Here is a 25164-nt window from a genome sequence, read left to right on the forward strand (position 1 = left end):
TGAGTTTGAAAATTCTATTAAATATTTTTTTTATTATTATTATTATTTTTTTATTTGTAATAATTTTCAAGATGTTGTCTTTGTGGGGTTCAACTAACGGACGCCACAAAGTATTGTAGTATATTTCTGTTTTTACTATCTTTGTGGGGATATTGTGTGTGTGTGTGTGTGTGTGTGTGTGTGTGTGTGTGTGTGTGTGTGTGTGTGTGTGTGTGACTATAATTGCAGGAATGTGCATTTGAAAGGAGGGGAGGAGTAGAGAGGTGGAGAATGACACCACTCTACCTGTTGAAACAAAACACAAATGTAATAAGGGCTCTTCTGACTTTTGTCTTGTGTGTATGTGTGTGTGTGGAGGGGGTTAACAGTAAAGGTTCAAAAGTTCACTTAAAATAGGTTACTGCATGTATTTATGATTCATTACATTGTTATGCCTCTGTGGAGTTTGCACACAAACACACATCCGCAGATTCCCACATAATAAATACAATTTCAAATGACCCAGACAGCTTCAGATGACTGTGAGGAGTAAATGATGTTTCACTGGTTTGAAAATGACATCTGATGTTCATTTTATGTTTTCTTTTTTCCATCTCTTTGTGGAGGTTTGGGGGTGACGGGCAGGGAACGGGGTGATGAGAGGAGGTGTAGTAGTTTGAGGGGGCGGCAGCGGTAAACGAGTGTGACTGCAGTGAGAGTGACGTGCTAAGCAGAGGGGTGGAGACGCTTGTCTTTTCAGAATGAAGGGAATCACCATGGAAGCAATTAAAAGCCGAGGCTCCCCGCGCCGGGTCAGTGTGCACAGGGAGATGAAAGTGTGTTTGTGCATGCATGTATGTGAGTGTCAGCGAGTGTGTGAGCTACCCAAAAGCCGTTACTCAGCAGGGGAGAGAGAAATGAACTAATGAACTTTTAGAGGAGCACATCTTTGAGAGAAGGACAGGTGTCAGCCGTGATGAACTGATTAAACTAAACTGTGACAGTTAAGAGCGAGATGCATGCTTTTGTTAACTGGTTTATGAATCAGTTTTTTACCATATGGAACTGATGCAATTTAAATGCAAAAACAATGCATTTAAAGGCATCATTTGCTCCAAAATTAAAATTCTGTCATTATTTACTTACCATCATGTCTCCTAGTGACCCATTCATAGAGAGGTTATGAATGTCAAGCTCACAATGCATTTAAAGGTATAGTTCACACAAAAATGTAAATGTGCTGTTATTGAACTCATCCTCAGGCCATCCAAGATGTAGGTGACTTTTTTCTTCAGTAGAACAGTACAGAAGATTTTTAGCTGAAACCATGCTCCTTGTTGATTCATAAAATGCAAGTCAGTGGCTGCACTTCTTTGAGAATAAAAAAAAAAACATATCAAGGAACTCAATTAATAGCCGTGGCTTCTGACGATATATTGTGGTCTTATGAAGCGAAACAATGTGTCTGTGCAATAAACTGAACATTATATACAGCATTATTACCTGTAATCCAGGTAATTAATTTTGTGTTCCTTGTATTATGCTTTTTTATTCTCAAAGACATGCAGCCACTGACTTGCATTTTATGAATCAGGAGGAGCACGGTTTCAGCTAAAATTCTTCTTTACTGTTCTTCTGAAGAAAAACAATGTTACCTACATCTTGTATCCATAGTGAGGTTATGAGCGTCAAGCTCAGAAAAGGTGGGGAAGAACACCAAAAACAAACAAACAAACAAACAAACAGTTTTTTGTGTGTGTTTTTTTTTGTGTGTGTGTGTGTGTCTTTGGATGTGGAACATCAATAATGTTGGAGCTGCTGACTTTTAATATCAAACTCACATATCCGAACACACTCACCTGATGGGCCATTATATTTTTCATACAGTCTCACACACCCTCACAAACACATGGCACAGTCACCCGCAGGTACCTGTATTGTTTTTTCCAGTGAGGCAGAAATTGCTGCAATGGTCTTGACATGGTTGTTGAACATGCATTTATGGAATGTATCTTTATGCAAGTCTACAATTCTCTTGCAGGCATAGAAATCAGTAGTTTAGATAAACCTGTGCAAGTGAGAGAGAAAGCAAGAGGTTAAGAAATAAAGAAAAATTCTGTTTTCATTTACTCACCCTTGGTCATTCCAAAGCATAAAATAAGAAATCTAAAAAAAAAATGTTTCGTTATGAATTGCTCACTACATTCCAAGTCCTCTTTTTGTGTGAAAACAGATCAAAATTAATTTACTTTATTATATGGCTCCAGACAAAGTCGAAGTCAGATGGATCAATTTAATTTAAAGATTATAAAATGTATTTAGTTCCAAACCCATAAGACTTTTGTTCTTCTTTGAAATACAAATTGAGATATATTTAATGACACATGGAAGATTTCTATCCCTACACTGACGCTGTTCATAAAGACATTGTAAAAGAAATCCAAATGAATCGAGTGGTTAAGTCTAGTCTTCTGAACGACTATCGGTTTGTATGAAGGACAGATTTAATCTAGGCTTTTTTTATACATAGAACACAATCTTTTCTTGAACTTTTTGAAGTGTCAAAGTTTTGGTATAATGGACTTTCGATGGAGGTTCATAGAACACAATCTTTTCTTGAACTTTTTGAAGTGTCAATGTTTTGTTTTATTTGAATTTTGTTGGTTTTTGTTTTGAAGATGAGGAAAAGAGCAACATGAGGGTCATTTTTGGGACGAACTGTTCTTTTAAAAGTGCAGTATAGCCCAGAATTTGTAACTTCCTGAGCTAGTAGGTTCAGTAACTTTTATATCAAGGTCACATTGCTAGTTTATGCCTCTTGCGCTGACCCAAGCGAGCATGACTTTCTGTGCTGCTTAAATGCATGTGTGTGTAATGTGTGTATGTCATGACTTTAGTACCTCACTCACTCACCTCTTCCTGTCTGTCAATGTGTGTAGTGCCAAACTGACAGATGGGGACTAATTGGCCCTGTTCATTTCAATGGGTGTGTATTTGGTGCTTCTCTCTCACTCACTCTCTTTCCTTCCCTCTACTGTATGTTTTCCTTTGGGATAGAAATGTTTTCACTTGGGAATGTGGGTCTAGCAGGTGTTAATTTTATTTTTCCTTTTGTGTCTCTCACTCTCAGTCTCTCTCCCAGGAATTCCTCCCATGTTAGGTCACCGCAATCTCACTTCTCCAGCTCACTATTATGATGAAGACATGCAACATAATACCACCATTCGGAAGTGTGTTTGTTTGAAAGAAAGGAAGAAGGAGCGAGAGAAAAAGAGATTTGCAAGAGAGACAAAATGGACTTTTAAACCTAAGTTCTTGAAAGGAGTTTTTCAGATAATCCCCCTCTCCCGCCACTAAGCCCACTTTCCAGAAACCGTACTTCATTTCCATTGACGATTTCTCTCACGTACGTTACGCTCCGTTTGCCAGCTCCTTCCTAAGAGCCTCAAAGCGTCGGCCATTGCAGTGGCCTTTACAAAACCGACATCCTCCTCCTCATCACCTCTTTCTCTACAAGGTCTCTTCCTCTTCTGATGCGTTTCTCATTCTGACTAGAAATCGTTTGTGTTGTGAATGAGTTTGGCCTAATGATAAGACCCTGGCAGCATGCAGTTTTGAACTTTTCTAATCAACGCTTTTCACACACACAGAGTGATTATGTGACAATCACAAGAGCCTTTTTCAAAAGATGTTGGGAAGAAATAATTTGTCAAAAACCCCAAAGCAAAGGGAAGTTTCTGGAATTTTTTTGTAGAAGACAATTTGACATCTGCATCAGTTTTTTTATCACGTTCAAGTTCAACTAAACTTGAACTCTGCTGATCTTGTGTAAACTGGATTTGAACTTGTGTCAGTGCAAAACAGTAAGGTTTACTGGATGTGTGTCTGTGTAGATCCCCAGGCCTCTAAAAATAATGCAGGAACTGTTGGGAATGTGACACACGGATATAATGACTGCAGGAGCTTAACATGGATCAACACCACACAGACAAACACACACACACACACACACACACACACACACACACACACACACACACACACACACACACACACACACACACACACACACACACACACACACACACCCTATAAAAACACTCTCTCTCAATAAACCTAAACCTGTCTACAACTGCTGTCATATTTAGACACACTCACTAAAGTCTAAAGATGAGTCCAAATCCACACACACTGCAGTGAAGTTTGACTTTTTTATCAGACATAATACAGTTGTCCACTGATAATGTATGTGCATCTGTTGTAGACACAGTGTGGGGTTTGCATGTGTGTGTATTATATGTGTGTAAATGCATGTGTGTTTTCACTCTGGGTGGTAATATCTATCTGCTCATGTGGGCAGTTAATTTTAGACGTCTCTTTCTGCTCAGAAGTCTCTGTCGCGTCGCGCCGGTGTCTGTGTAGGAATTTGTCACTGTAAGTGTCGGATGAATGCATGAGGTGTCAGTGATTTCCAAACTAGATGCTTATCAGATCACACATACGTGCTAAACACTCATCCTCAAGTCATTCCAAACCCATAAGACTTTCGTTTGTCTTTAAAACACAGATTTTTGTCACTTGGTTGTCCATTCCACCAAAACTTTTGATGCATCAAAAGGAGTCATTGTAAAAGAAATCCATATAAAGTCCTCAAGAGATGTAAGGACTTTATATAATGAGCAGTTTAATTAAGACTATTATTCACATATGTGACCCTGGACCACAAAACCAGTCTTAAGGCAACTTTTTGATTTTTCAAATTGAGATTTATACATCATCTGAATTCTGAAAGCTGATTAAATAATCTTTCCATTGATGTATGGTTTGTTATGATTGTTATGAATATTTGGCCGAGATACAACTATTTGAAAATCTGGAATCTGAGGGTGCAAAAAAATCTAAATATTGAGAAAATCATCTTTAAAGTTGTCCAAATGAAGTCCTTAGCAATGCATATTACTAATCGAAAATTTAGTTTTGATATATTTACGGTAGGAAATTTACAAAATACCTTCATGGAACATGGTCTTTACTTAATATTCTAATGATTTTTGGCATGAATAAAAATCAATAATTTTGACCCATACAATGTATTTTTGGCTATTGCTACAAATATACCCCAGAGACTTAAGACTGCTTTTGTGCTCCAGGTTCACAAATATGTTTATGATTTGTACTCATGCATCAAGTACGATTGAATTGCCGTTTACTATTTAATGTATGCACACTGATCCGTATTTATTGCTATTTATTGACTCATGTTGTGTCTTTATGAACTTCAACATTTTATTGAAATAGACTTTAAATGTAAAGAGATCTCTCAGGTTTCATAAAAAAAATAAAATAATTTGTGGTTTGAACATGAACAAAAGTATTTAGAATGACATGAAGGTATAAGGTTTTTTAACATGTTATGTGCTTGTTTTCTAAATGTCTTAGGAATTCTGATGCTTTTGATGGACAATTAAACACTGTGGTTAGCACCTCAGAAACATGTTTTCATCGCTTCAAGTGATCCTGTATTGGTCATGTAGTCTTTATAGTATTTTATTTTACCATGCATAGTTTGTTGATAGTTTTTGAGAATGAGGGCATGTCATCCAAACTATCCTCTGCCTAGTTTGGCTGCTTCTGTCAACTCACAGGTGATCTGTGACCAGTATTGTGAACCTATCAGAACAAAAACTAACAAATTTTGGGTCTGTTTTGAGCAGACAGCTGCGAGCCGCTGTCATCAAAGATGAATTTTTTACTTAGAAGTGAGCTAAATCGTACAGAACCTCCTTTTGGTAATTTTTTTTATCTTAAAAATGCAGAAAGTTTTCTGTTAGGGTTAGGGTGTGGTTATAGTATTTATAACTTAAACACAGTGGAATTCTTCGGGAATGTCCCCATTTAAATAGCAGAGCAAACATCTGTCTGTTGGCAGACATGTAGGGGGAGTTATTGATGAGTCATTTGTATTTTACTGAATGTTGTGTCTGAAAGCTTTGATTTGGTGTAATAAACTCTCCACCATGGTGTCTAGCTGCTCTGGAGATGTGGGTGTGGTTAGGCAAATATTTGTGTTTGACAGACAGTGGTGACTGACTGTTTATTGAAGTTTATGTCTGATGGACAGAACTGGAAAAAAAGCAACCCGCCAACTATGAATAATCTTTGGAAGCAAGTGTACAGACTACTGCGCTATGTGGATGTTTGACGTGCATTATTGGCTTTCTCTAATTGCGGATGGTATCTTTCACCAGTCAGTATGTTTTTAGACATACTAAAGCTATGGCACGCTTTCACAGACGCAGCCTTTATCGGTGCGAGCCGAGGACACGAACGCACACACTCACACCAGGTCTTTCTCTCTCGCTCTATAAACGCATGACTGAGGGCCATGTTTTAAGAGGGAGATGGAGAGAGTGGAGAGGAGAAAAGTAAAAGAGCAGCTGAAGTGAGCGCCAATTTGCCTTCCAGCTTTTGAGGGGTTTTTAAGATGCTCAGCTTTCAGTCCACATAAGACATAGAGGAATGACCTCTTAAACCACACACACAAACTTTCAATGTCTACTTGCCCATCCATATATTCACTCCTCTGTCCATCCCTGCAAGAACCAACATTACCTCACTGTTTTGTGTTTCAGCTTTGCTCAGTTCATATGAGAATGTTATGTCTCACAGATGTGTTGTGCCCTGTGAATATGACTTAAAAAGGTGTTTGAGCATATGGATAGGAGTGCATTATTAGAGGTGAATTGAATTGAAACTGTCAAAATAAACACTCAAACTATCTCAAGCTTTTAATAGACCTCCACCCATTTTCTTTTCTCTCCAATGCAAAATTAAAACTATTAACAAATATTGCTATTGCAATCTCTCTCTCTCTCTCTGAGTGTGTGATCTATTAAGATAGTCAGACAGGGGTTGACAGATACACAAAGGCTTCTGCAGTTCTATTGTGGTGGCAGCCTCACCATACAGTACGATCATTGTGTATGGCCTGCGGGTGGACTGTGTGTGTGTGTGTGTGTGTGTTTAATCATGGGACTTACACACTGCTCTGTGATGAATTACTTGGAGTGGGCAGATTATGCCAGTATGACATTGATACATTGAGACATCTAGTGAGATTTTATTGCATTCAGAATTTGTGTGTGTGTGTGTGTGTGTGTGTGTGTGTGTGTGCGCGTGTGTGCAAGTGGGTGAGTGTATAAGGATTTTCGAGGGTGTAAAGTCACTTGTTATCACACGGGTGAATAATGACATCAAAAAGCTTTCCAATCACACACACACACACACACACACACACACACACTGGTACACGCTGTATTAGGCTGTAAAACAGATGTCTTGTAACTTCCAATTCCCATGCATACTTTAAACAAATGCAAACATTTTTTTTTTAAGTTTTGTTTCAGCAAAAATAAAAAAAGGCAGGTTCATGTGAAGAAAAAAAATCAGTGTTTAGGTCTATGTGTGTGTTTGCTTATATAGATGTGTTATAGGCCGCATGCAAGTATGTGTGAATGTTTGTGTGTTTTGGTTGGAGTATATATTGAATTCCTGTCTTTGTGCTTTCTTGCTGTCATGGAAACATGTTTTGGGGGAGTACGGTGGTCCATAGGAATCAAATGAGGCGTGAATAATTTATCTCTTAATGACTTCATTCACATCAATAGCATTGACTCTAATAAACCTCCTGCCATGGCTGAAGTGTGTGTGTGTGTGTGTGTGTGTTTGTTCCTCCATGTAGCACTTTAACACACTTACGTGTGAGTTTTAATGGTTTTAAATGTAAATGTTGTCAAGTCGGGGGATTTTCCTTTGAGGCGTGTTAGTGTGTGTTTGTGTTTGTGTGAGTGTGTATTTATGCATATGTGTTTGCACTGGCACATTTACATTCCTTTTTTTTTTTTTAATTGTATGAATTATGTAGTGGCACATTCAAAGACAATCAAACAGACTCACTTGCGTAGTTCATGGTAATTTGATCCCACAGTCTACGGGTTTCTCTGTTGGAGTTTGTTATTATAATTTAAATGTCTGACCTGCATCTTTAGTGTGTGTCTGTACATGCTCAGATATGTTTTAACAGAGCAGTGCCACCGTTTAACATGTTTGTTTGGGGTATGTACCATAGAAATAACATGTTTGTTTTTTAATAATATCAAGGTTTTATTTAAAGTATGTTATTCTTTGGCATAAACGTCATGGTACATAAATATGGTAAACATAGTAACCATGGTACATAGCAAATTAGTGTATTAGTACATTGTTATGACTTTAAGGAACATTTATTTGTTTTATTAGGAGGTTTTTTTTTTTTGGCTTTTTTTGTGTTTTTTGATATAAGTGTGAGGGGTTACCATGTTTTTAGGCATTTGCAACTTTTTTCCCTCAATCTAATATGCATGTTACATTATTACATTGTAATTACATTGTAATACATTTCTCAAATTGCATTTGAGTTAGAAAATGGTTTGCTGCTTACTGCAAGACTTTCTGACTTCGACACGCAGTTTGCGTCTCTACATTTTATTTGTGTGTTTGTTTTGGCCTTAATGCTGACATACAGTAAGTAACCTCCTGCATGTGTGCGCGAGCATCTGAAATTTCAATAAGAAATTCCCAAGACAAGAACTTCGACCGCAAAGCAGGCAGGAAAAATGAGCATCACTGAGAGAAGGCGTATTTCAAAAATATAAAACACCGTGAACTGTACTAAAGTCATTGAATGCATTCAAATGAGGCAGTAAATCAGTGTCTTTACGATCCTCCGAAGTGTCTATACGCGGTTTAGACTTGAGGAATACTGCGCGGGACGGCAGGACTCTTCTGCTATGCTTTATGGCTTGGTCAGGCGTTAACAGAACCTTCCATTAGCCTTCAAACAAAATCTCCCTTCACCCATGATTATTTGTTCCTGATGAACTCGTGGAACTATGAGAAAGGTCACGCAGAGAGGAGATGATGATGTTGACTGTGTTTCATATGTAATGTAATCAGATATGTAAAGCTGACATCTTAACAGCTGCTCTGGGCTGAGTTTTATTGATTGGTTCATGGTGGTTTAAGCCGAGGGAAACTTCTGGTAAAGCTGACTCGCAGCCTGCTATTACAAATGCGAGACGCACACGCACACGTGCAAACACACACACAAACTGCGGTGATCGTTAAGCAGTAAATTACAGAAGGAAATCCTCGACGTCTGTATGTAATTCCCGCTGGCAGATTGAGTGTGACTGGAAAACCACACCGTCTCCCTCCTGCTCTCTTTCTGCTCGCTATGAGACTTTCAATCCATATTTTGTAATTGTAGATTACAGAGAATCTGAATTTGGACTCATCTACTCACTCGACGTGTGTGTTTGAGAAACTGAACCCTAAAGCTCCAAAATCAACAGCTCTGACGGACACATCCTTAAAGCGATCCATTGAAGAAATGTAGGCTTAACTCTGTGTGTGTGTGTGTGTGTGTGTGTGTGTGTGTGTGTGTGTGTGTGGAAAGGACAGATTGACTCAAGCAGCTGTGTGTGTAGCCATTGGTCGTGTCTGAATTTTGCGGGTGTGTGAAAGAAACTTTGAGGCCTCGTCTGTATTTGAACAGGAATATTTCAGTTTGACTCACCCACACACACACATATATACCGTCTGCTGGAATCTACGGCAAATACCTACGAGACTCAAAACATCTTGAAAAGATTTAGAGAAAGAGAGGGGGGGGGATAGAGTTACTATCTCCTGTCTTTCATCTTCGAGTGTTTCTTTGTCTCAATTGTTTCGATCTGTGTGTCTTAAAGAAAGAGCAACAGATAGACGGAGAGAGACAGAAAGAGAACGAGTCCGAGAGAATGGCACACATGAGACAGAGACGGAGAGAAAACAAGTGGTTGTGGGAAAGCTGGTGGTTGTCTGTGTGCACCCACACTGGCACAATCAAATCCTGCTCTCTCACATAAACACACACACTGAAGTCGCTCTGACTTTTTGACCCTGAACTCAGTGTAGTGCTGGATGCACAATCAACAACATAAAGTCATGGATTTAAAGCAATTTTTATTTACTTTAAAAAGTGTGTTATCAGATTAGAGTCTCGTTACTTGCAATTATGAGAGCATTAAGAGCAAAAAAAGTTATTACATGGCTAGATAGAAATGCTAATAATAATTAATTATATAATAATTCATAAAAATAATTAATGATTAAATATTCTTAAATATACATGCCTTGATTTTTCAAAGTACATTTTTATTAATTTTTTTGCATTAAACTTTTTGAATCGGCTTTACTGTAATAGGTGTTTGCATCCTGGATTCGAATTTAATTTATGCACTATAAAAAACAATAAATGAATAAAGCAGCGTTTCCATTCCATTTGTTCAAAAACCCAAAATCGACAAAATCCGGAAAAGTAAAATGAAGTTATTGCCACTGGAAAAATAGCTGCTGTGGCTCTATTAATGAATGTAATAAATAACCTTTGGTTTTGAGTGTCTGTACTGTATGTGTTTTTGTCATGTGTTTTGTGGTCAGCAGCAGATGCCTTATGTTTGGGAGCAAAAGTGTGCAAAACAGTTCTGGAAAGTAATAGTAGCCATTCATTTTAATGATGACTTTGGTATTTCAGAATGCCCAGCACAACATGTTTTCTTCTGTGAGTGAATTGTGTTTAAGGGACTTTAAACGTGGCATTTTTGATGCAGCTCTCATTTCTCAAGCAAGCATATGGTTTTTATTTACTTTTTTAATGTGTATCTGCTGTTGTCATTCAACATTTTATATGCAGTATGTCACTGATATCCCAATGATAATGCCCAGCCCTAACTCATTTCTCTTTATTTCAGGAAATTATGAATCTAGCTGCAATTGCTGATTCCATGACTTGTCCTTTTACCATTTTATGACCTGGGTTTGCTTACCAAGCTTTTAGTGTGAATTTTTTTTTTAACTTAAACCAGTTTTTTGACTGGTGAATGCCCACCTCACCAATATTTCAGTCTGCATTCATGTGTGTGTGTGTATGTGTGTGTGAGAGAGAAGGAGGGCAGTCTGTGCCCTCAGAGCCAGGCTTACAAGATGCCTCCAGTTCATAAACACCTCCCTAATGAGCCTCTCAGGGGAAAGCAAATGATCGGTGCTCATTTCTTCACAGATCCCTCTAACATCTGCTAATGTGTGGGTATGTGTGTGTGCATGACATTTTCATGGATGACAGGTGGTCTCCCTAACACCACTGGATGTTAAAGAGAGAGAGAAAGTGTGAAGCACACATTCACACTCACAGAGTACTAATGCATTTTCAGTGTTTTTATCAATGCGTCTCAGCTGTCAGCGGATCCCAACTATCATTTGTGACCCTGGACCACGAAACCAGTCTTAAGTGTCAATTTTTCGAAATTGAGATTTATACATCATCTGAAAGCTGAATAAATAAGCTTTCCATGATGCTAACCCAGAGACAACATACAGAACTACCACATTTTGCTATAAGTCTGATTGCATAATTGCTGTTAATAGTGTTAATCGTCTGTTTGTTTACGTCTTTTATTGATTTTTCTGAACATTTCTGTCGTATGCACATAAACTGACTGTCATCACTGATAAGCTACTACTAAATATTGTAGAAACTTAATTTTCTGTAAAGTTGCTTTGCAATGATTTGTATTGTAAAAAGCGCTATACAAATAAACTCGAATTGAATTGAATTGAATGTATAGTATAGCTTATTTGGCTGAAATATAACTATTTGAAAATCTGGAATCTGAGGGTGCAAAAAAAAAATTTCAAAATATTGAGAAAATCATCTTTAAAGTTGTCCAAATGAAGTTCTTAGCAATTCATATTACTAATCAAAAATTAAGTTTTGATATATTTACGGTAGGACATTTACAAAATATCTACATGAAACATGATATTTTATATCCTAATGATTTTTGGCATAAAAGAAAAATCGATAATTTTTACCCATACAATGTTTTTTTTTTTTTTGGCTATTGATACAAATATACCCCAGAGACTTAATACTGCCTTTGTGCTCCAGGGTCACATACAGAAAGAACAAACTCACAAATGACAAATTAGATTGAAGTCTCGATGAAACAGAAGCAGCGACAGATCTTTTTATCCATACTGTGACGTACAGTACATCAAAGTGTTACGTTTATCAAAGAAAATTTGTTGGTTGTTAATTTGATTTTAAGGTGAGGATGTTGCACTCAAAAATTAATGTGGTCAATTTTAAGCATGATTTACATGATTAGAGAAGTTTGTTTTCATCAGCAGATCCAGTTATGACATTTTGCTTAAACATTATGAAGTCCAAAACAAACAAAACATTGAAGCATGCATGTTCACAATAAGATCTGCATGTTCAAGAATGGTCAATGCAACTTTAAATTCTTCACAATATTTACTCAAAATTGGAACTGACACAAGGAAATTGCAAAATGGAAATGTGTATCAGCCAATGTCAATAATCTCCAATTGCCAAAAATCAGGCGATTAATCAATGCTGTGTATATAACAAAAGCGAACCTGAAAAAATAGAATGTGAAGAAAGAAAAATAAAAGCCTTGAAAGATGGTGTACAAATTCAGAATTCATCAGCTTGTGAATTGGCAGTAGATTGAGAGACTCTGAGTGAAATAACCATTTCTGATGCTGTCCAAGCAAATCCAAACACTTCCAGCTCTGATGTGTGCGTGCTTATCGTGGCATTTGGTGAGATAGTGTTGTTTCTGGTTCGTCTTACTGGCGGTAATGTAACGTTTGCTATCAAAGGCTCAAGGATGTGATAGCATCTCCGTCTGTCTGTTTCTCCCTCTCACTTTCCACTCATTCTGCCCTATCAGTTTACTCTTCCCTCTCTTTCCTTCCTTCTTTTCCTGAGCACTACGTGGTAAGGTAGACTCATTTTTGTAGTATTTCCAGGTTTATTCCACCACAAACTAATTAGGATATAAACGGAATTTCATGTTTTAACAGTGTTGTTTTGTTTAGCTACAATGCAAAAGAAAAAAAAGGCAAGCATCCATGTAAAACAGCAACTTTAAGACCAAGCAGAGTGCTTTGCCAATCAGTTACTTAAAGTCTCGGGGCCCAGGACAAAATGTTAATCGGTGGGCCCCTTCTTCCAATAAGAAGGCTATAGCATAGTGCACTTCAGTGGGCCCCCCTCGTCACAGGGCTCGGGACAACATTCTCAGTTTCCCATCCCCCAAAAACAGCTCTGGACCGCACTGGATGGAACTTAATAGTGACTGGAGCAAACTTACTAGCCTTTCAGCAAATCAGTTACAAATACAGGCCGAAAGTCATGTCGCATTAATGAAAATTAATCAGCCAAACGCATATATATAGACATTATATAGCATCAGCCGAAACATAAATAAAGGATGCTCACTCACGATGAGTTAATGCCAAACAGAAAATAGATTTATTTACAGTACATATAACAAAGAAACCAAGAAACGGAGAGATCGACTTCAGAAGTCGACCAGGCCAAAATAACAAACAAAAATAGCCAAGCTGATACCTTCTAAGCTACCTGAAAGAAATAAAAACACCACCAGCTTTGATAGTAAGTTTCAAATCAAAATATAGAGTAAATCACTGATAGGATTTTTACTGAATGATCCTTCTGTTATTGTTAATAGTTTAATCTTCTTGGCATCTGTAAATCTTTACATGCTTAATAGACATGAGTAAACCTAAACCATTTATTAGATGTTGGTGTCTGTCCATGCTGGTAAGATTGTACTGCCCCCTAGTGGAGGAAGATGAAATCCATCACTGCGGCTACATGCAGATGTGTGTGTGCGCGCGTGTGTGTGTTTGAGTAATTATTTTTGATATTATAAATACCTGTCTGTCTCCCTGGCATTTTCATTTAAATCTTGCTGCTCTGTGATTGGTGCTGTCATGTGCCACTCATGAAAATGAAAATGAATAGAGCCCTCAACAGACAGACAATCTATCTCTGTCTGGCCTGACCTTGCCGCACACACACACACACACACACACATGGTCAGTGTCTCGTTTTTGGAGACTGAGGGTCTGTCTCCCATTATGATTGACGGCTGAGGAATTTGACTGACAGGTCTGGGTAGCTGAACTAGCTATTCACGATCTGTAAGGGTCTCATGCTGTGTGTGTATGTGTGTGCGGGTGCACGTCTATAAATGAGACGGTTGTCTTTGAGAGTATGCTTTGCGTGAGGGAAGACACTTCATTAAAGTCACCCCCTACGGAGACACGCACACACAGGAACCCGCATGCATGCACACTCCAAGGTCAACCTTTAGGAACCCCTGAATGGGGATTTGATCATGTGACCCCTTGAGAAAAAACAAAAAAACAAGTGGCTGTTATAAAAATTGATATTCATTGAAAGAAAGTTAATTGATGGGTATAATTAATGCAAGTGAGCTCTTCATAACTCTTCATTATGTTCATTCACACAGTATGATAACAGAGAGAAAGAGTGCAACACATTGATTAGATTCTTCTCTCAGTGTTTTTTGGTGTTATATGAGTTTTTTTCCCCACAGCAGGTGAAAGTGACAAGCAAGTGAAGGACAGAGAGTGGGATGAAAGCAGGGATTAAGCTTCTGTTAGTTTTTGTTCTTTTATTGAAAAGAGGAAGAGAGCGAGTGAAGCACTTCCTCTAAAGGTGCTCAGGGGTCATCATTCAACCCTCTTTCTCTCTCTTTTATTCTCTGTTTCTCGATGCACTCCTGGGTGTTCCACTCTGAGCTGTCACTGAAGTTGTATATACGTTTGTGTGTGTGTGTGTGTGTGTGTGTGTGTGAGCCTCCCTGGTTGTCTAGCCCGCCTCCCACCACGTCTTTGTGCATGTGTGAGGTGCTTTATTCCGATGTTAGTCGCCCTGCTGAACTGGGAACGGGTTTTTTAATTGTTCGATTTAAATGCTTTGACTGTCTGTGCCTGAATCCATCTCGCTCTCATCTGGGTGACAGCTGGAATGTTTGCACAGTAATCCAGAAGTACGTTTGATCTCATAAATGCGCACACAGATCGGTGTCGGCGTCCTGTACAGACACAGATGAACCTGATTAAAGACGATTCCCATTCAGTTCACGCTCTGGTCATGTCAGGATGACATTTTTAAAGAGCGCTGAAGACTTACCCTGGCTGTTTAAATGTCTGCTCTGATGCCTGAAGAACCTGGGACTTCAGTTAGAAATGTTTGTTTAGTCTCATCATAACTGTGTGCATGCATATTTGTTGCGTTTGATCTCGCAGCTGTTCTATTGAAAAAAGGGAATGATTCTGTTCTTGCTTTCTTTTACGTTTGTTGTTTTATTTTCTCCTGCTGACAGTGTCTGCAGATGTATGTGAATGCTGAATGTGACTGTGTTCTTTTTAGGGCTTGTTTGAACACAAGGCTATTAGTTATGTGTGGATTTTTCACTGGAGGATTTTGCTGAAGTGATTAATTCTATCTTTCCTTGATTTATCTTCTTGATTCTCCTTGTTTTCATATTTTGTCATAGGGTGAAATCATCAGTTTTAGCCTTTTCTGTCACTCAGACATTCTGTCATTATTCACTCACCCTCCTGTCACTCTAAACCTGTATGATTTTCTTCCTTTTATGGAACTCAAAAGGAGAAATTTTGAAAAAGTATCACACTATTACAATGAATAGGAATTGGAGCTTTGGAGCTTCAAAGATGATACAAAAGAACAATAAAAGTTTCCTAAAAGTGACCCACTAGAGAATCTTTTATGGGTTCCCTTATATTTACATTTAGTTATATTACAATGATCTACATTAAAATACTAAAACAGTAAATATAAAGATGTGCAGCATTCAACTGACATTATATTTCACATTTATTTACATATTTTTATTTATTATTTATTTATTTGTTAATTACCAGAGGGACTTTACAGATTAGACCTTCGAATATTGTCTTGGACAACCACTGAACTAATCCACTGAAACGATTTAATCAGTCTGATTTAACAACTTATGGCTTCAGAAGACTTGCATTGTAGCGCACAAGTATGATGAGCACCACTTTTATGATAAGTCACTTTTATGAGACATCATTTCTGATGATTGAAAACTCCAATCCCATTTATTATTATGGCAAACACAGAACAGAACATTCTTCATGCCTTCTTCTGTGTTGCAAGGAAGAAAGAAAGTCATACAGTTATGAAATGACATGAGGATGAGTAAATTATAACATTTTTTATTTTTGGCTAAACTGTGATGTATATTGTACAGTCTGACAGCTGATGTCTCAATTTGCCTTCTTTGCTTGTATTGTACAAAACAACAGCGAAGGAAAACAATTCGGTGTACACCCTGCTTTAAACAGAACTGCAGCTCGCTCTAATATGTGAAGAACTGCTTATGATTGTTAATGTTCTCTCTCTTTATTTACCAGTGACCTGAGTGAAAACCAGATCCAGGGGATTCCCAGAAAAGCGTTCAGAGGAGCTACTGAGATCAAAAACCTGTGAGTCTTCTGTATCCTTGTGCGAAAGATAGAGTGAAAGAGAGCTTTGATTTAATGATTGTGTGCTCTAATGAGATGCCCAGGCATACTGACCATCACACACACACACACACACACACACTTATGTGGGAGGAGTGGGCAGTGCAGGTAGACAACAGTGGAGGAGAGCACAGCAGACAGACTGAGAAGGCTGGAAAGTGAAGAACAGTGATGGGGGAGGAAGACTGACAGCAAAATGAATGAGAGAAAAAAAACATTGAAGGACAGGAGAGTGAAGGATGCATGTGTTGTTGTTTTTTAGTAAGGATCAGTAGTGTTTCAGAGAGTGTATTATTCTATTTACATAATCACTGAACACCAAACAGAAGAACCGACAGCATCATCTTCAAACATTATCTCTCTGTCTTTTTCTCTCGCAGGCAGCTGGACTATAATCAGATTTCCTGCATCGAAGACGGAGCGTTCAGAGCTCTGCGGGACCTAGAAGTACTGTAAGTATACTGCATGTGTGTGTGTGTGTGTGTGTGTGTGTGTGTGTGTGTGTGTGTGTGTGTGTGTGTGTGTGTGTGTGTGTGTGTGAACTTGCGTGATTGTGTTCTGTTGAATTAAAGCCACTGCAGAGATCTTTTCAGATATCATGTTCGTATTAGACTTGGGTCAAAGCTGGGCCACACTGGTTTTCGGGTACTGTTCCAGAAACTTTGTTTGATTTTTTGATTGAAACTGAGATTAAAAAATTGTATATTCATGTTGAGTTGGTATGGATTTCCCTTTATGTAGTCGACATGCCGTGTTCTGCTTTCAGATCGTGTCTGCTGAGTGTTGAACGATTGTATAAAATGCATATCTGCTTTTTAAAGTGCGATCAGTGGAATAACCCTGTTAGAGAGAATGGAATCAAGACAGATAAATGGGATTGTGTCAGGTTATTTTATTAGGATTATTTTGATGATTCTTGGTGACAAACAGACAGAAGACGGTTTATGAGCTGTATTGTGTAAGAGCAGATGTGCATCTATAAAGTGGTTCCCTGCATATAACCACACACATGCATGAAGGCATATTGATATAATGCAAAAAAGGTCAAATCATCTATATAATATTGTAGATTGTATGGAATATTGTAATAGGAAAACATTAAAAGGATAGTTCACTCACTCTCAAACTATTCCAAAGCACTTTTTTTTTCATGCAGAACACCAAAGGAGTTATTTAGCATAATGTCTAAAATTATCTTTTTTATACAATGAAACTAAATGGGAACCAGGGGCATGCAGCTGCGTAACCATTCACTTATTATTATATATGTTTGTTCTTTAAATATGTCTATGAAATGATTATCTTTCTCTGTCTTTGTTTTTAACAGCACACTGAACAACAACAATATATCTCGTTTGTCAGTGGCCAGTTTTAATCACATGCCCAAGCTTAGGACATTGTGAGTATCTGACACACACACACACACACACACACACACACACACACACACACAAACACACACACACACACTCAAACTGCATCAGACCAGTTCATCAGACTGTCTTTGGCATGTTATCTAGCACTTATCATGCTGGCCCTTAATAAGTGTGATTATGGGGTAATAGGGTGTAATAGCCACATTAATATGTATGTTTCATTAGCATACATTTTGTAGATTGGAGTCTTTTGTGTGCGATCATGATTTAATCCCATTTAAATGATGAGCTAAAGTAGCTAATTGCTATATCGGCATTCTGGTCCTTGTTAGCTAAACGTCAGCAATAGATGATGGAAAGAAAGGTCAAACATTTTCCTCTATAAAATAATAGATAGTTAGTAAATCGTAATGTAGTGTGTTTACTTAAAATTAAAAAGGTAACTAAAACTAAAAGTATTTAAAATATATATATATCATTTTTGCTTTTTGAAATAAAACTGAAATCAATAAAATATAATAATTAGATGAAAAACAAAAAAAAAGCTTAAATGAAAATAAGGAATAATGTCATGGCAACTAACTTAAATAAGTTGAAGTGCTACAAATACTAAAACTTAAAAAATATTTTAAAGCTAAATAAAAGAAAAATAATAATAAAATACCTTATAAATGACAGAAGCACATTATGAAATGAATAGAACTGGTAAAAAAATTTATAGACTGAACTGAGTCGCTTTGGATAAAAGCATCTGCTAAATGCATAAATGTAAAATGTAAATGTAGAACTTAAATGAAAACTGAAAATATAAAAATAAAAGGTAGTTCAAAATATTAATAGATATTATAAGTATATGAATAATACTAAAATAAAACTGTTATCATAGTTAACAGTTTATTTCCAGAGAAAAAAATAAATGATTAGATTCAGATCCAGATTATTTTGCTAACTACAATTTTCGTCATTTAATTTGTAATCAGTAATTGAGTACAATTTGTAAGTAATCTATGTAGCACTGCAACTAAATATGGTTAAAGTTTCGTTGTATCATTAATCTTGTTAAGGGAAGGACTCCTAAAGGTGCAGAGTCAACAGAGAAATCACTGTGTGTGTTTGCACGATGTCTGCAAGTAAAAGATCGTAATTAATGAACATGGAATTGTTGGACACAAAGTCGATGACACTCTCTCACACACATGAACAGGTTTTATGGACATATCAGCTTAGACTGCCATCGGACCTTCACGTGACTCTTTCTTTCTCTAGTCGTCTGCACTCGAATAATCTGCTGTGTGATTGTCATGTGGCCTGGCTCTCTGATTGGCTGAGACAGAGGCCCCGCCTTGGCCTCTACACACAGTGTATGGCTCCGCCCTCCCTGAGGGGCCACAACATTGCTGAGGTTCAGAAGAAAGAGTTTATGTGTACAGGTAAGTTTGTGTGTGTTTTATTTTGTGTGGCTTGTTTAAAGGAGATAAGACCTTGTGAGAATAAAGAGAATAAATACATGAATTTGCTATTTCGTTTTTTCAAAGCTTTCTTATTCTGTCCATTTTTTGGCTGTTCTCTTTCTTTGCTCATGCTTTCAAGACTTCAGTGAAGGCAAGTTATTTGTGCTGAAATAACGTGGGCTAAAAAGTTTCTTTACTTCAAACTGCATTTAGTTGCAATATGCAGTCCACAACTTTTTTGCTTGAGAAAGTTTTTTAATTTAATCCAACCTTTAGACCCAGCCTTGCTTTGTGTAGCACACACCCTGCATCCCTGTCATCTGTCTGTATGTGTGTTTTAGGGCCCCAGTCACACTCGTCCTGTAGTGTGCTGCAGTGTCCTGAGCTGTGCACCTGCAGTAATAATGTAGTGGACTGCCGGGGGAAAGGACTGACTGAAATACCCACCAGCCTGCCGGAAACCATCACTGAGATGTGAGTGAGGAGCACACACACACACACACACACACACACACACACACACACACACACACACACACACAAATCACACACAAATCACACTCACCCAAACGTTTACTTAGTTATCTAAATGGGAACATTTCATGGATTTCATGGTTTTTAAAAACAGCTAGTTATTTGAACTTTAAATAGAAAATCTTTGTTTGTTTGTTTATTATTTATTTATTTAGGGGAAGGGGATGTTTTGTTAGGTTCAGCTCACTTCTGGGTATAAATTTGTCTCTAAAATATGGTCAAGTAGGTAAACACAAACACACTCACAGACACACACATTCCCATTTACTTCTATTGCTCATAGGTTATACTAATTATAATCATAATATAATAAACTAAAATACCCCTAAAATACTTATTTATATTGCTTTTAATACTTATGTAATGTCATGTCATGTTAAAGTGTAGTATAGTGTAGGATAGTATAGTATATTTATTTTATATATTATATTATATTATTAATACATATAATATATAAAATTCCTATATCTATATTACATATAATATAGAAACAGGAAAATATAAATAAATTAAAAAACAAGGAAATACGTATTTGAATATATTCAATATATTGATCACCATCTATTAAGGTATTATATTGATAATATAACATTAGAGCAAAATACTTTGTATAGTATAGTATATTTGTTTTATTTATTTTGTTAATATTAATAATTTTTATATTATCTATTATATTTATATTATTATGTGAAGTTATTAAATATCTTTCTGGACTGGCGAGTATCCATAAAGAAATAGTTATGTCAGAAACACACACACACACACACACACACACACACACACACACACACACACACACACACACACACACACACACACACACACAGTGAGAGTTGTATCTGTATCAAATATTTTAACTACGGAGGCCATGCTGAAGTCATGCGCGTTAATTCAGTGTGGAAATGGATTTATTTTATCAATGGCATCTCTTCTGTGGGCCAACGCTCTGCCAACGGGGCCTGGATTGAGACGCCACATCTTTTTTAAACTGTTGTGCCTCTCACTGCCAGGGTCATTGTCTATCATTTTTCTTCCCTTCTTGCTCTGTCTGTCATCCCTTCGTTTTTCTTCCTCTGAAAGCTGCATGCAGGGCTTTGGCAGATGAGTCGGATTATCTCATTTGGCTCCGGTTGAATGAAATGTGTGTGTATGTGTGTGTTCGTCCACCTATGTGGGAGCCTGATTTTCATGCCCTGTCAACTTTGGAGAGCTTATCTGATTTATGACATATTTGCTGTCAAAGAGAAGAACAGATATCTTGAGGGAGACAGCGAGAAGGCGAGATGTTATAAATAAGCATCGCTATATGCTGAATGCTGGAATACTGAATGAATAATATATTTATGATTCTTATTACTTGACTTGGCAGGTGGGAAAACTACAGCTGATGTTAATTTGTCTTTTATTGCATTCTTGTAAAAAATGTAAAAGTGAAAATGATGTGTAGTCAAGTCTGGTGTCCCATACTTGGAATCTGAGCTCTGTATGTAACCCATCCAAGTGCACACACACAGCAAGCAGCGAGTAGTGAACACACACACACACACACATCCAGAACAGTGAGTAGTCATTTTTTGCATTTAAACCCGCAACCTTTGGATTACAACTCCGACTCTCTAACCCCGCATTTAATGAAAATGAAATTAGCTCAACTGTACAATTTTTACAATTTAAAATACTTTCTTTTCAGGTTTGTATTTTGATTTGTGTGCGCATGTGTGTTTGTTCAAAAGTGCACTCACACCAAAGCATCAGGTTTGGTTTATAATTGTAGAAATACAGTAGGTATCCAGCAGCCATGTATGAAAACCTGTTATTGCCATAAAGAGTAAAAAATAAAACAGGTGACTGTGAGAAAAAGGAACAAAGTAGCTGCAAGATGTACATTTAACATTGCGAGGTGTATAGCCAGGCCTTTTGGAAATACAAAGTGTCTACCTTTTATTTCACTTACTGTACAGTACCTTTCATAAAGGTATGCAATATCACAGAATATTATAATAATATGTCGCTGAAACATCACTAATAGTACGTTTTCCATCAGTCTAGGTTGCACTTTGAGATACAAAGACACAGTGAGAAATAAAGTTGCATCTGTGAGATTTAAAGTCAGGATTACGAGAAATAACATTGCAGCTGTGAACTATAATGCGTCAAGTGTGACAACAATGAGAAAAAAATCATGATGATCTCTTTACTTTTTTGTTCAGAGTGGGTAACAGAGCTCCAAAGACATTCAATTATTTCTCAAGTGAAAGTATCTGATAAGAGGGAGGTTATTGAGATAAAGGCCCGAGGCCTTGTGATGTGACCGACTTCATGTAAAATACAACAGTTTTGCTGCTAATATAACTGTAGTCTTTATCTCATCTGCAATAAGTACTGTTCTTTTCCTAAGTGGTAAATGTTTTACTGCAAGAAAACACTGAGTGTGCTTTTAAGGCAATGCTAAAATGTCAATGTGTTTATAATTAATTTTTTCATGGAACACAGATGTTGGATTTTGTTTTCAGTCTGATCAAATCACACAAGCACACACTCATCCAGACATGGGCACAACGTCAAACTGGAAGTACAGCAAACAGACAAAGCTGTGAATAAATTAATCTCAGACATATGGACATTAATCTCACATTTGTGCCCGTCACATTGATTTCCCCCCTCTTTGGTCTGGGTACCCCTCAATTTCTGTATTGCAAAAACTCAGAATTAATGTCTGAGAAAGTTTTAGCATTCTGAACCCGTCATCGCCCATCATTTTAATACTTCTCCAATAGGTTCTCAATAGTGCTGTCAATGGCCATCATTCACCGGGATTATTCCCTCTGCCACGTTCCCTTCATTTGTTAATCTGGTTTATTCTCTCTGTTCACAGCCGACTGGAGCAGAACTCCATCAAGGTTATTCCTCCAGGAGCATTCGCACCTTACAAACGCCTGCGGAGAATGTGAGTGTGTGTCCATGTGAGCACACATACATAACTACACACTTATCCCTCATTTTTCTCTAATTTCTTCTTTTTTCTCAGAGATTTGAGTAATAATCAAATAACTGAATTGGCTTCAGACTCCTTTCAAGGTCTCCGATCTTTGAATTCTCTGTGAGTATCTTTGTATATGTGTGTGTGTGTGTGTGTGTGTGTGCGTGAGAAGAGAATGCAAGAGTTATATTAAGCTTCCATTCTTCAATTATTGATGATCTGACTCATTCAAGCTTTTAGAGAACAGAACGGATAAATCCCTGTAGAGTCGGAGTCAAACATACGGGACACTTGTCATTTCAACAGACGGACAGTTTTAAAGCCACCATCTTTAAACAAGTTGTATAAATAAATAAATGAATAGTACTGATCTCATAAGAAAACAAAGTGTTTTACAAGCAGGCGATTTTATATGAAATGCTTATTTTTTTTTGGTAAAACTTTAGTTTAGGAACCAATTCTCACTAGTAACAGTTGCTTATCAGCATGCATATTAGTAGTATATTGGCTGTTTATTAGTACTTGTAATGCACATATTAATAGCTTATTATTATTCCTTAATCCAAGCCCATACCTAAACGTACCTACTAACTTACTGTAATAAGCAGCAAGTTAGGAGTTTATTAAGGCAAATGTCATAGTTAATAGTGAAAATTGGTTCCTAAATTAAAGTGTGACCAATTAAAAAAGCAAGTAAGCTTGGTAATTCCAAGACTAAAGATGAAAAAATGGCTGTATATGGCTAAAGCTTTACAATATGAAACACACTGTGTGTTTTAGGGGGATGGGATGTATATGTCCTACTTGCTTGGTCTGTGTGTTTTCTTTGGTTTACATTACTGACCGGGTTCCAATGAGCCAGAACTTAGTGGGCGGATCAGTTCTCTCTCTCTCTCTCTCTCTCTCTCTCTCTCTCTCTCTCTCTCATTCCCTTCGGACAAGCCTCTTAGGAACACCAGCCAGCCATTTAAAATCTCTCCTGCTGAAAAAATACAACTTCAAGCCAGAAGAGTGATCCAATGTGAAACATAAGCGAACACACACATGCAAGTCCTGATATGACATCACAGTAATGAAATACTTCACATGCATGCTCAGACAGAACATTTCAGATGCTGATTTTGGGTGTGCACACACTGCTACACACTGATTAGCTGCTGAAAGAATGATCAAATTAGTCCAAATATTTATGGAATAAATATACGAAAGGACAACTTCGTACAACTGTTCCAGATCCGTGGCGCTTTCTGTGTGGGCTGCACATATCAGCATTATTGTTATATGTCAATGTCAATATCATTATTCAGTCTTAAATAAAAATGCCAAGAAATGTTTAGCCCCGCATGGCTCTTTCAGATTAGTCTTGAATTTCCTAATATTCCTCATTCATTTCTACCACAACCTCAGTTTGCGTAGGGTTATGGACCATTAAGATAAAGTAATGAACATGAGATGAGATTGATATATCGTATTCATAATAAGAAGATTATTGTGCACATGTATTTTGTGATTTTACCTCATGAATCTGGGTCCATATGATTATTTCATTCATGTTTAAATATGATTCGTCACCGGTTGCGCCGGGTGGTGCATCTTGTGCTCTGTTTGATGAACCGTTTCTGATGAACGGTTATGTGTGTGGGTGGGTAATGAACATCTTTCATCTTTGCTTTTATTTAATGTTCCCTTGTGTTCCTGCCTTTCAGGGTTTTATACGGGAATAAAATCAGTGAACTTCCCAAAGGCCTTTTTGATGGATTATTCTCATTGCAGCTACTGTGAGTAATGCACATTCTATGAATTTATGCTTGAAAATGCCATGAAGGAAGGGCGTTATTTCTCTATGTGCGTGGGTGGGTGGGGTTTTGCCAAGTCTGAGGACCAGCCATTGGATAAATGGCTTAATAAAACATACTAAATAATGACTTAATTAAAATCTAATAATGGCTTGTGTGACGGGAAATATCATTATCACAGCACAGAGTTGTCAAGATACCAACATTTTTTTATATCAATACCAATAATTCTCCATATTACCACAGCAAATGCTGTTAAACACCTTATTGTAAAGCTTTACCAGTATTTCTTAGTAAGTCAGCATTGCTTCAAATAACATTCAGTAATAAAGAGGGAGGAAAGAGCAGTGATTTTTCTCTTTGCATTGTCAATATTGTCATTCAAATGAATATTAATGACGTACTAGACAGTGGAAAGTACATTAGGCTGCATTTATTCCTAACCAAATGTGTGTACATGAATATCCAACCAAGACATGAATTTTATTTTATTTTAGTATCAACTTATAATACTTAAAATATAAAAATAT

General features: G+C 37.2%; 1 protein-coding gene across 5 annotated transcripts in view; it reads left to right on the forward strand.

The window, feature by feature from the left end:
* The window catches only part of LOC109081075 (slit homolog 2 protein-like), a 72406-nt gene that overhangs the window by 23329 nt on the left and 23913 nt on the right, over positions 1–25164 (forward strand). For 3 of the 5 annotated variants that reach the window (XM_042716967.1, XM_042716697.1, XM_042716840.1), the window contains exons 5-13: positions 16387–16458; positions 16878–16949; positions 17825–17896; positions 19140–19303; positions 19464–19475; positions 19666–19798; positions 22734–22805; positions 22887–22958; positions 24545–24616. In XM_042716967.1, the coding sequence (XP_042572901.1) occupies positions 16387–16458; positions 16878–16949; positions 17825–17896; positions 19140–19303; positions 19464–19475; positions 19666–19798; positions 22734–22805; positions 22887–22958; positions 24545–24616 (741 nt within the window). The remainder of the gene's footprint in view (positions 1–16386; positions 16459–16877; positions 16950–17824; positions 17897–19139; positions 19304–19463; positions 19476–19665; positions 19799–22733; positions 22806–22886; positions 22959–24544; positions 24617–25164) is intronic. The other 2 variants (XM_042716773.1, XM_042716913.1) reach the window with 1 other exon arrangement.

The sequence above is a fragment of the Cyprinus carpio genome, chromosome A1 (assembly GCF_018340385.1).
Source record: "Cyprinus carpio isolate SPL01 chromosome A1, ASM1834038v1, whole genome shotgun sequence".
Lineage (NCBI taxonomy): Eukaryota > Metazoa > Chordata > Actinopteri > Cypriniformes > Cyprinidae > Cyprinus > Cyprinus carpio.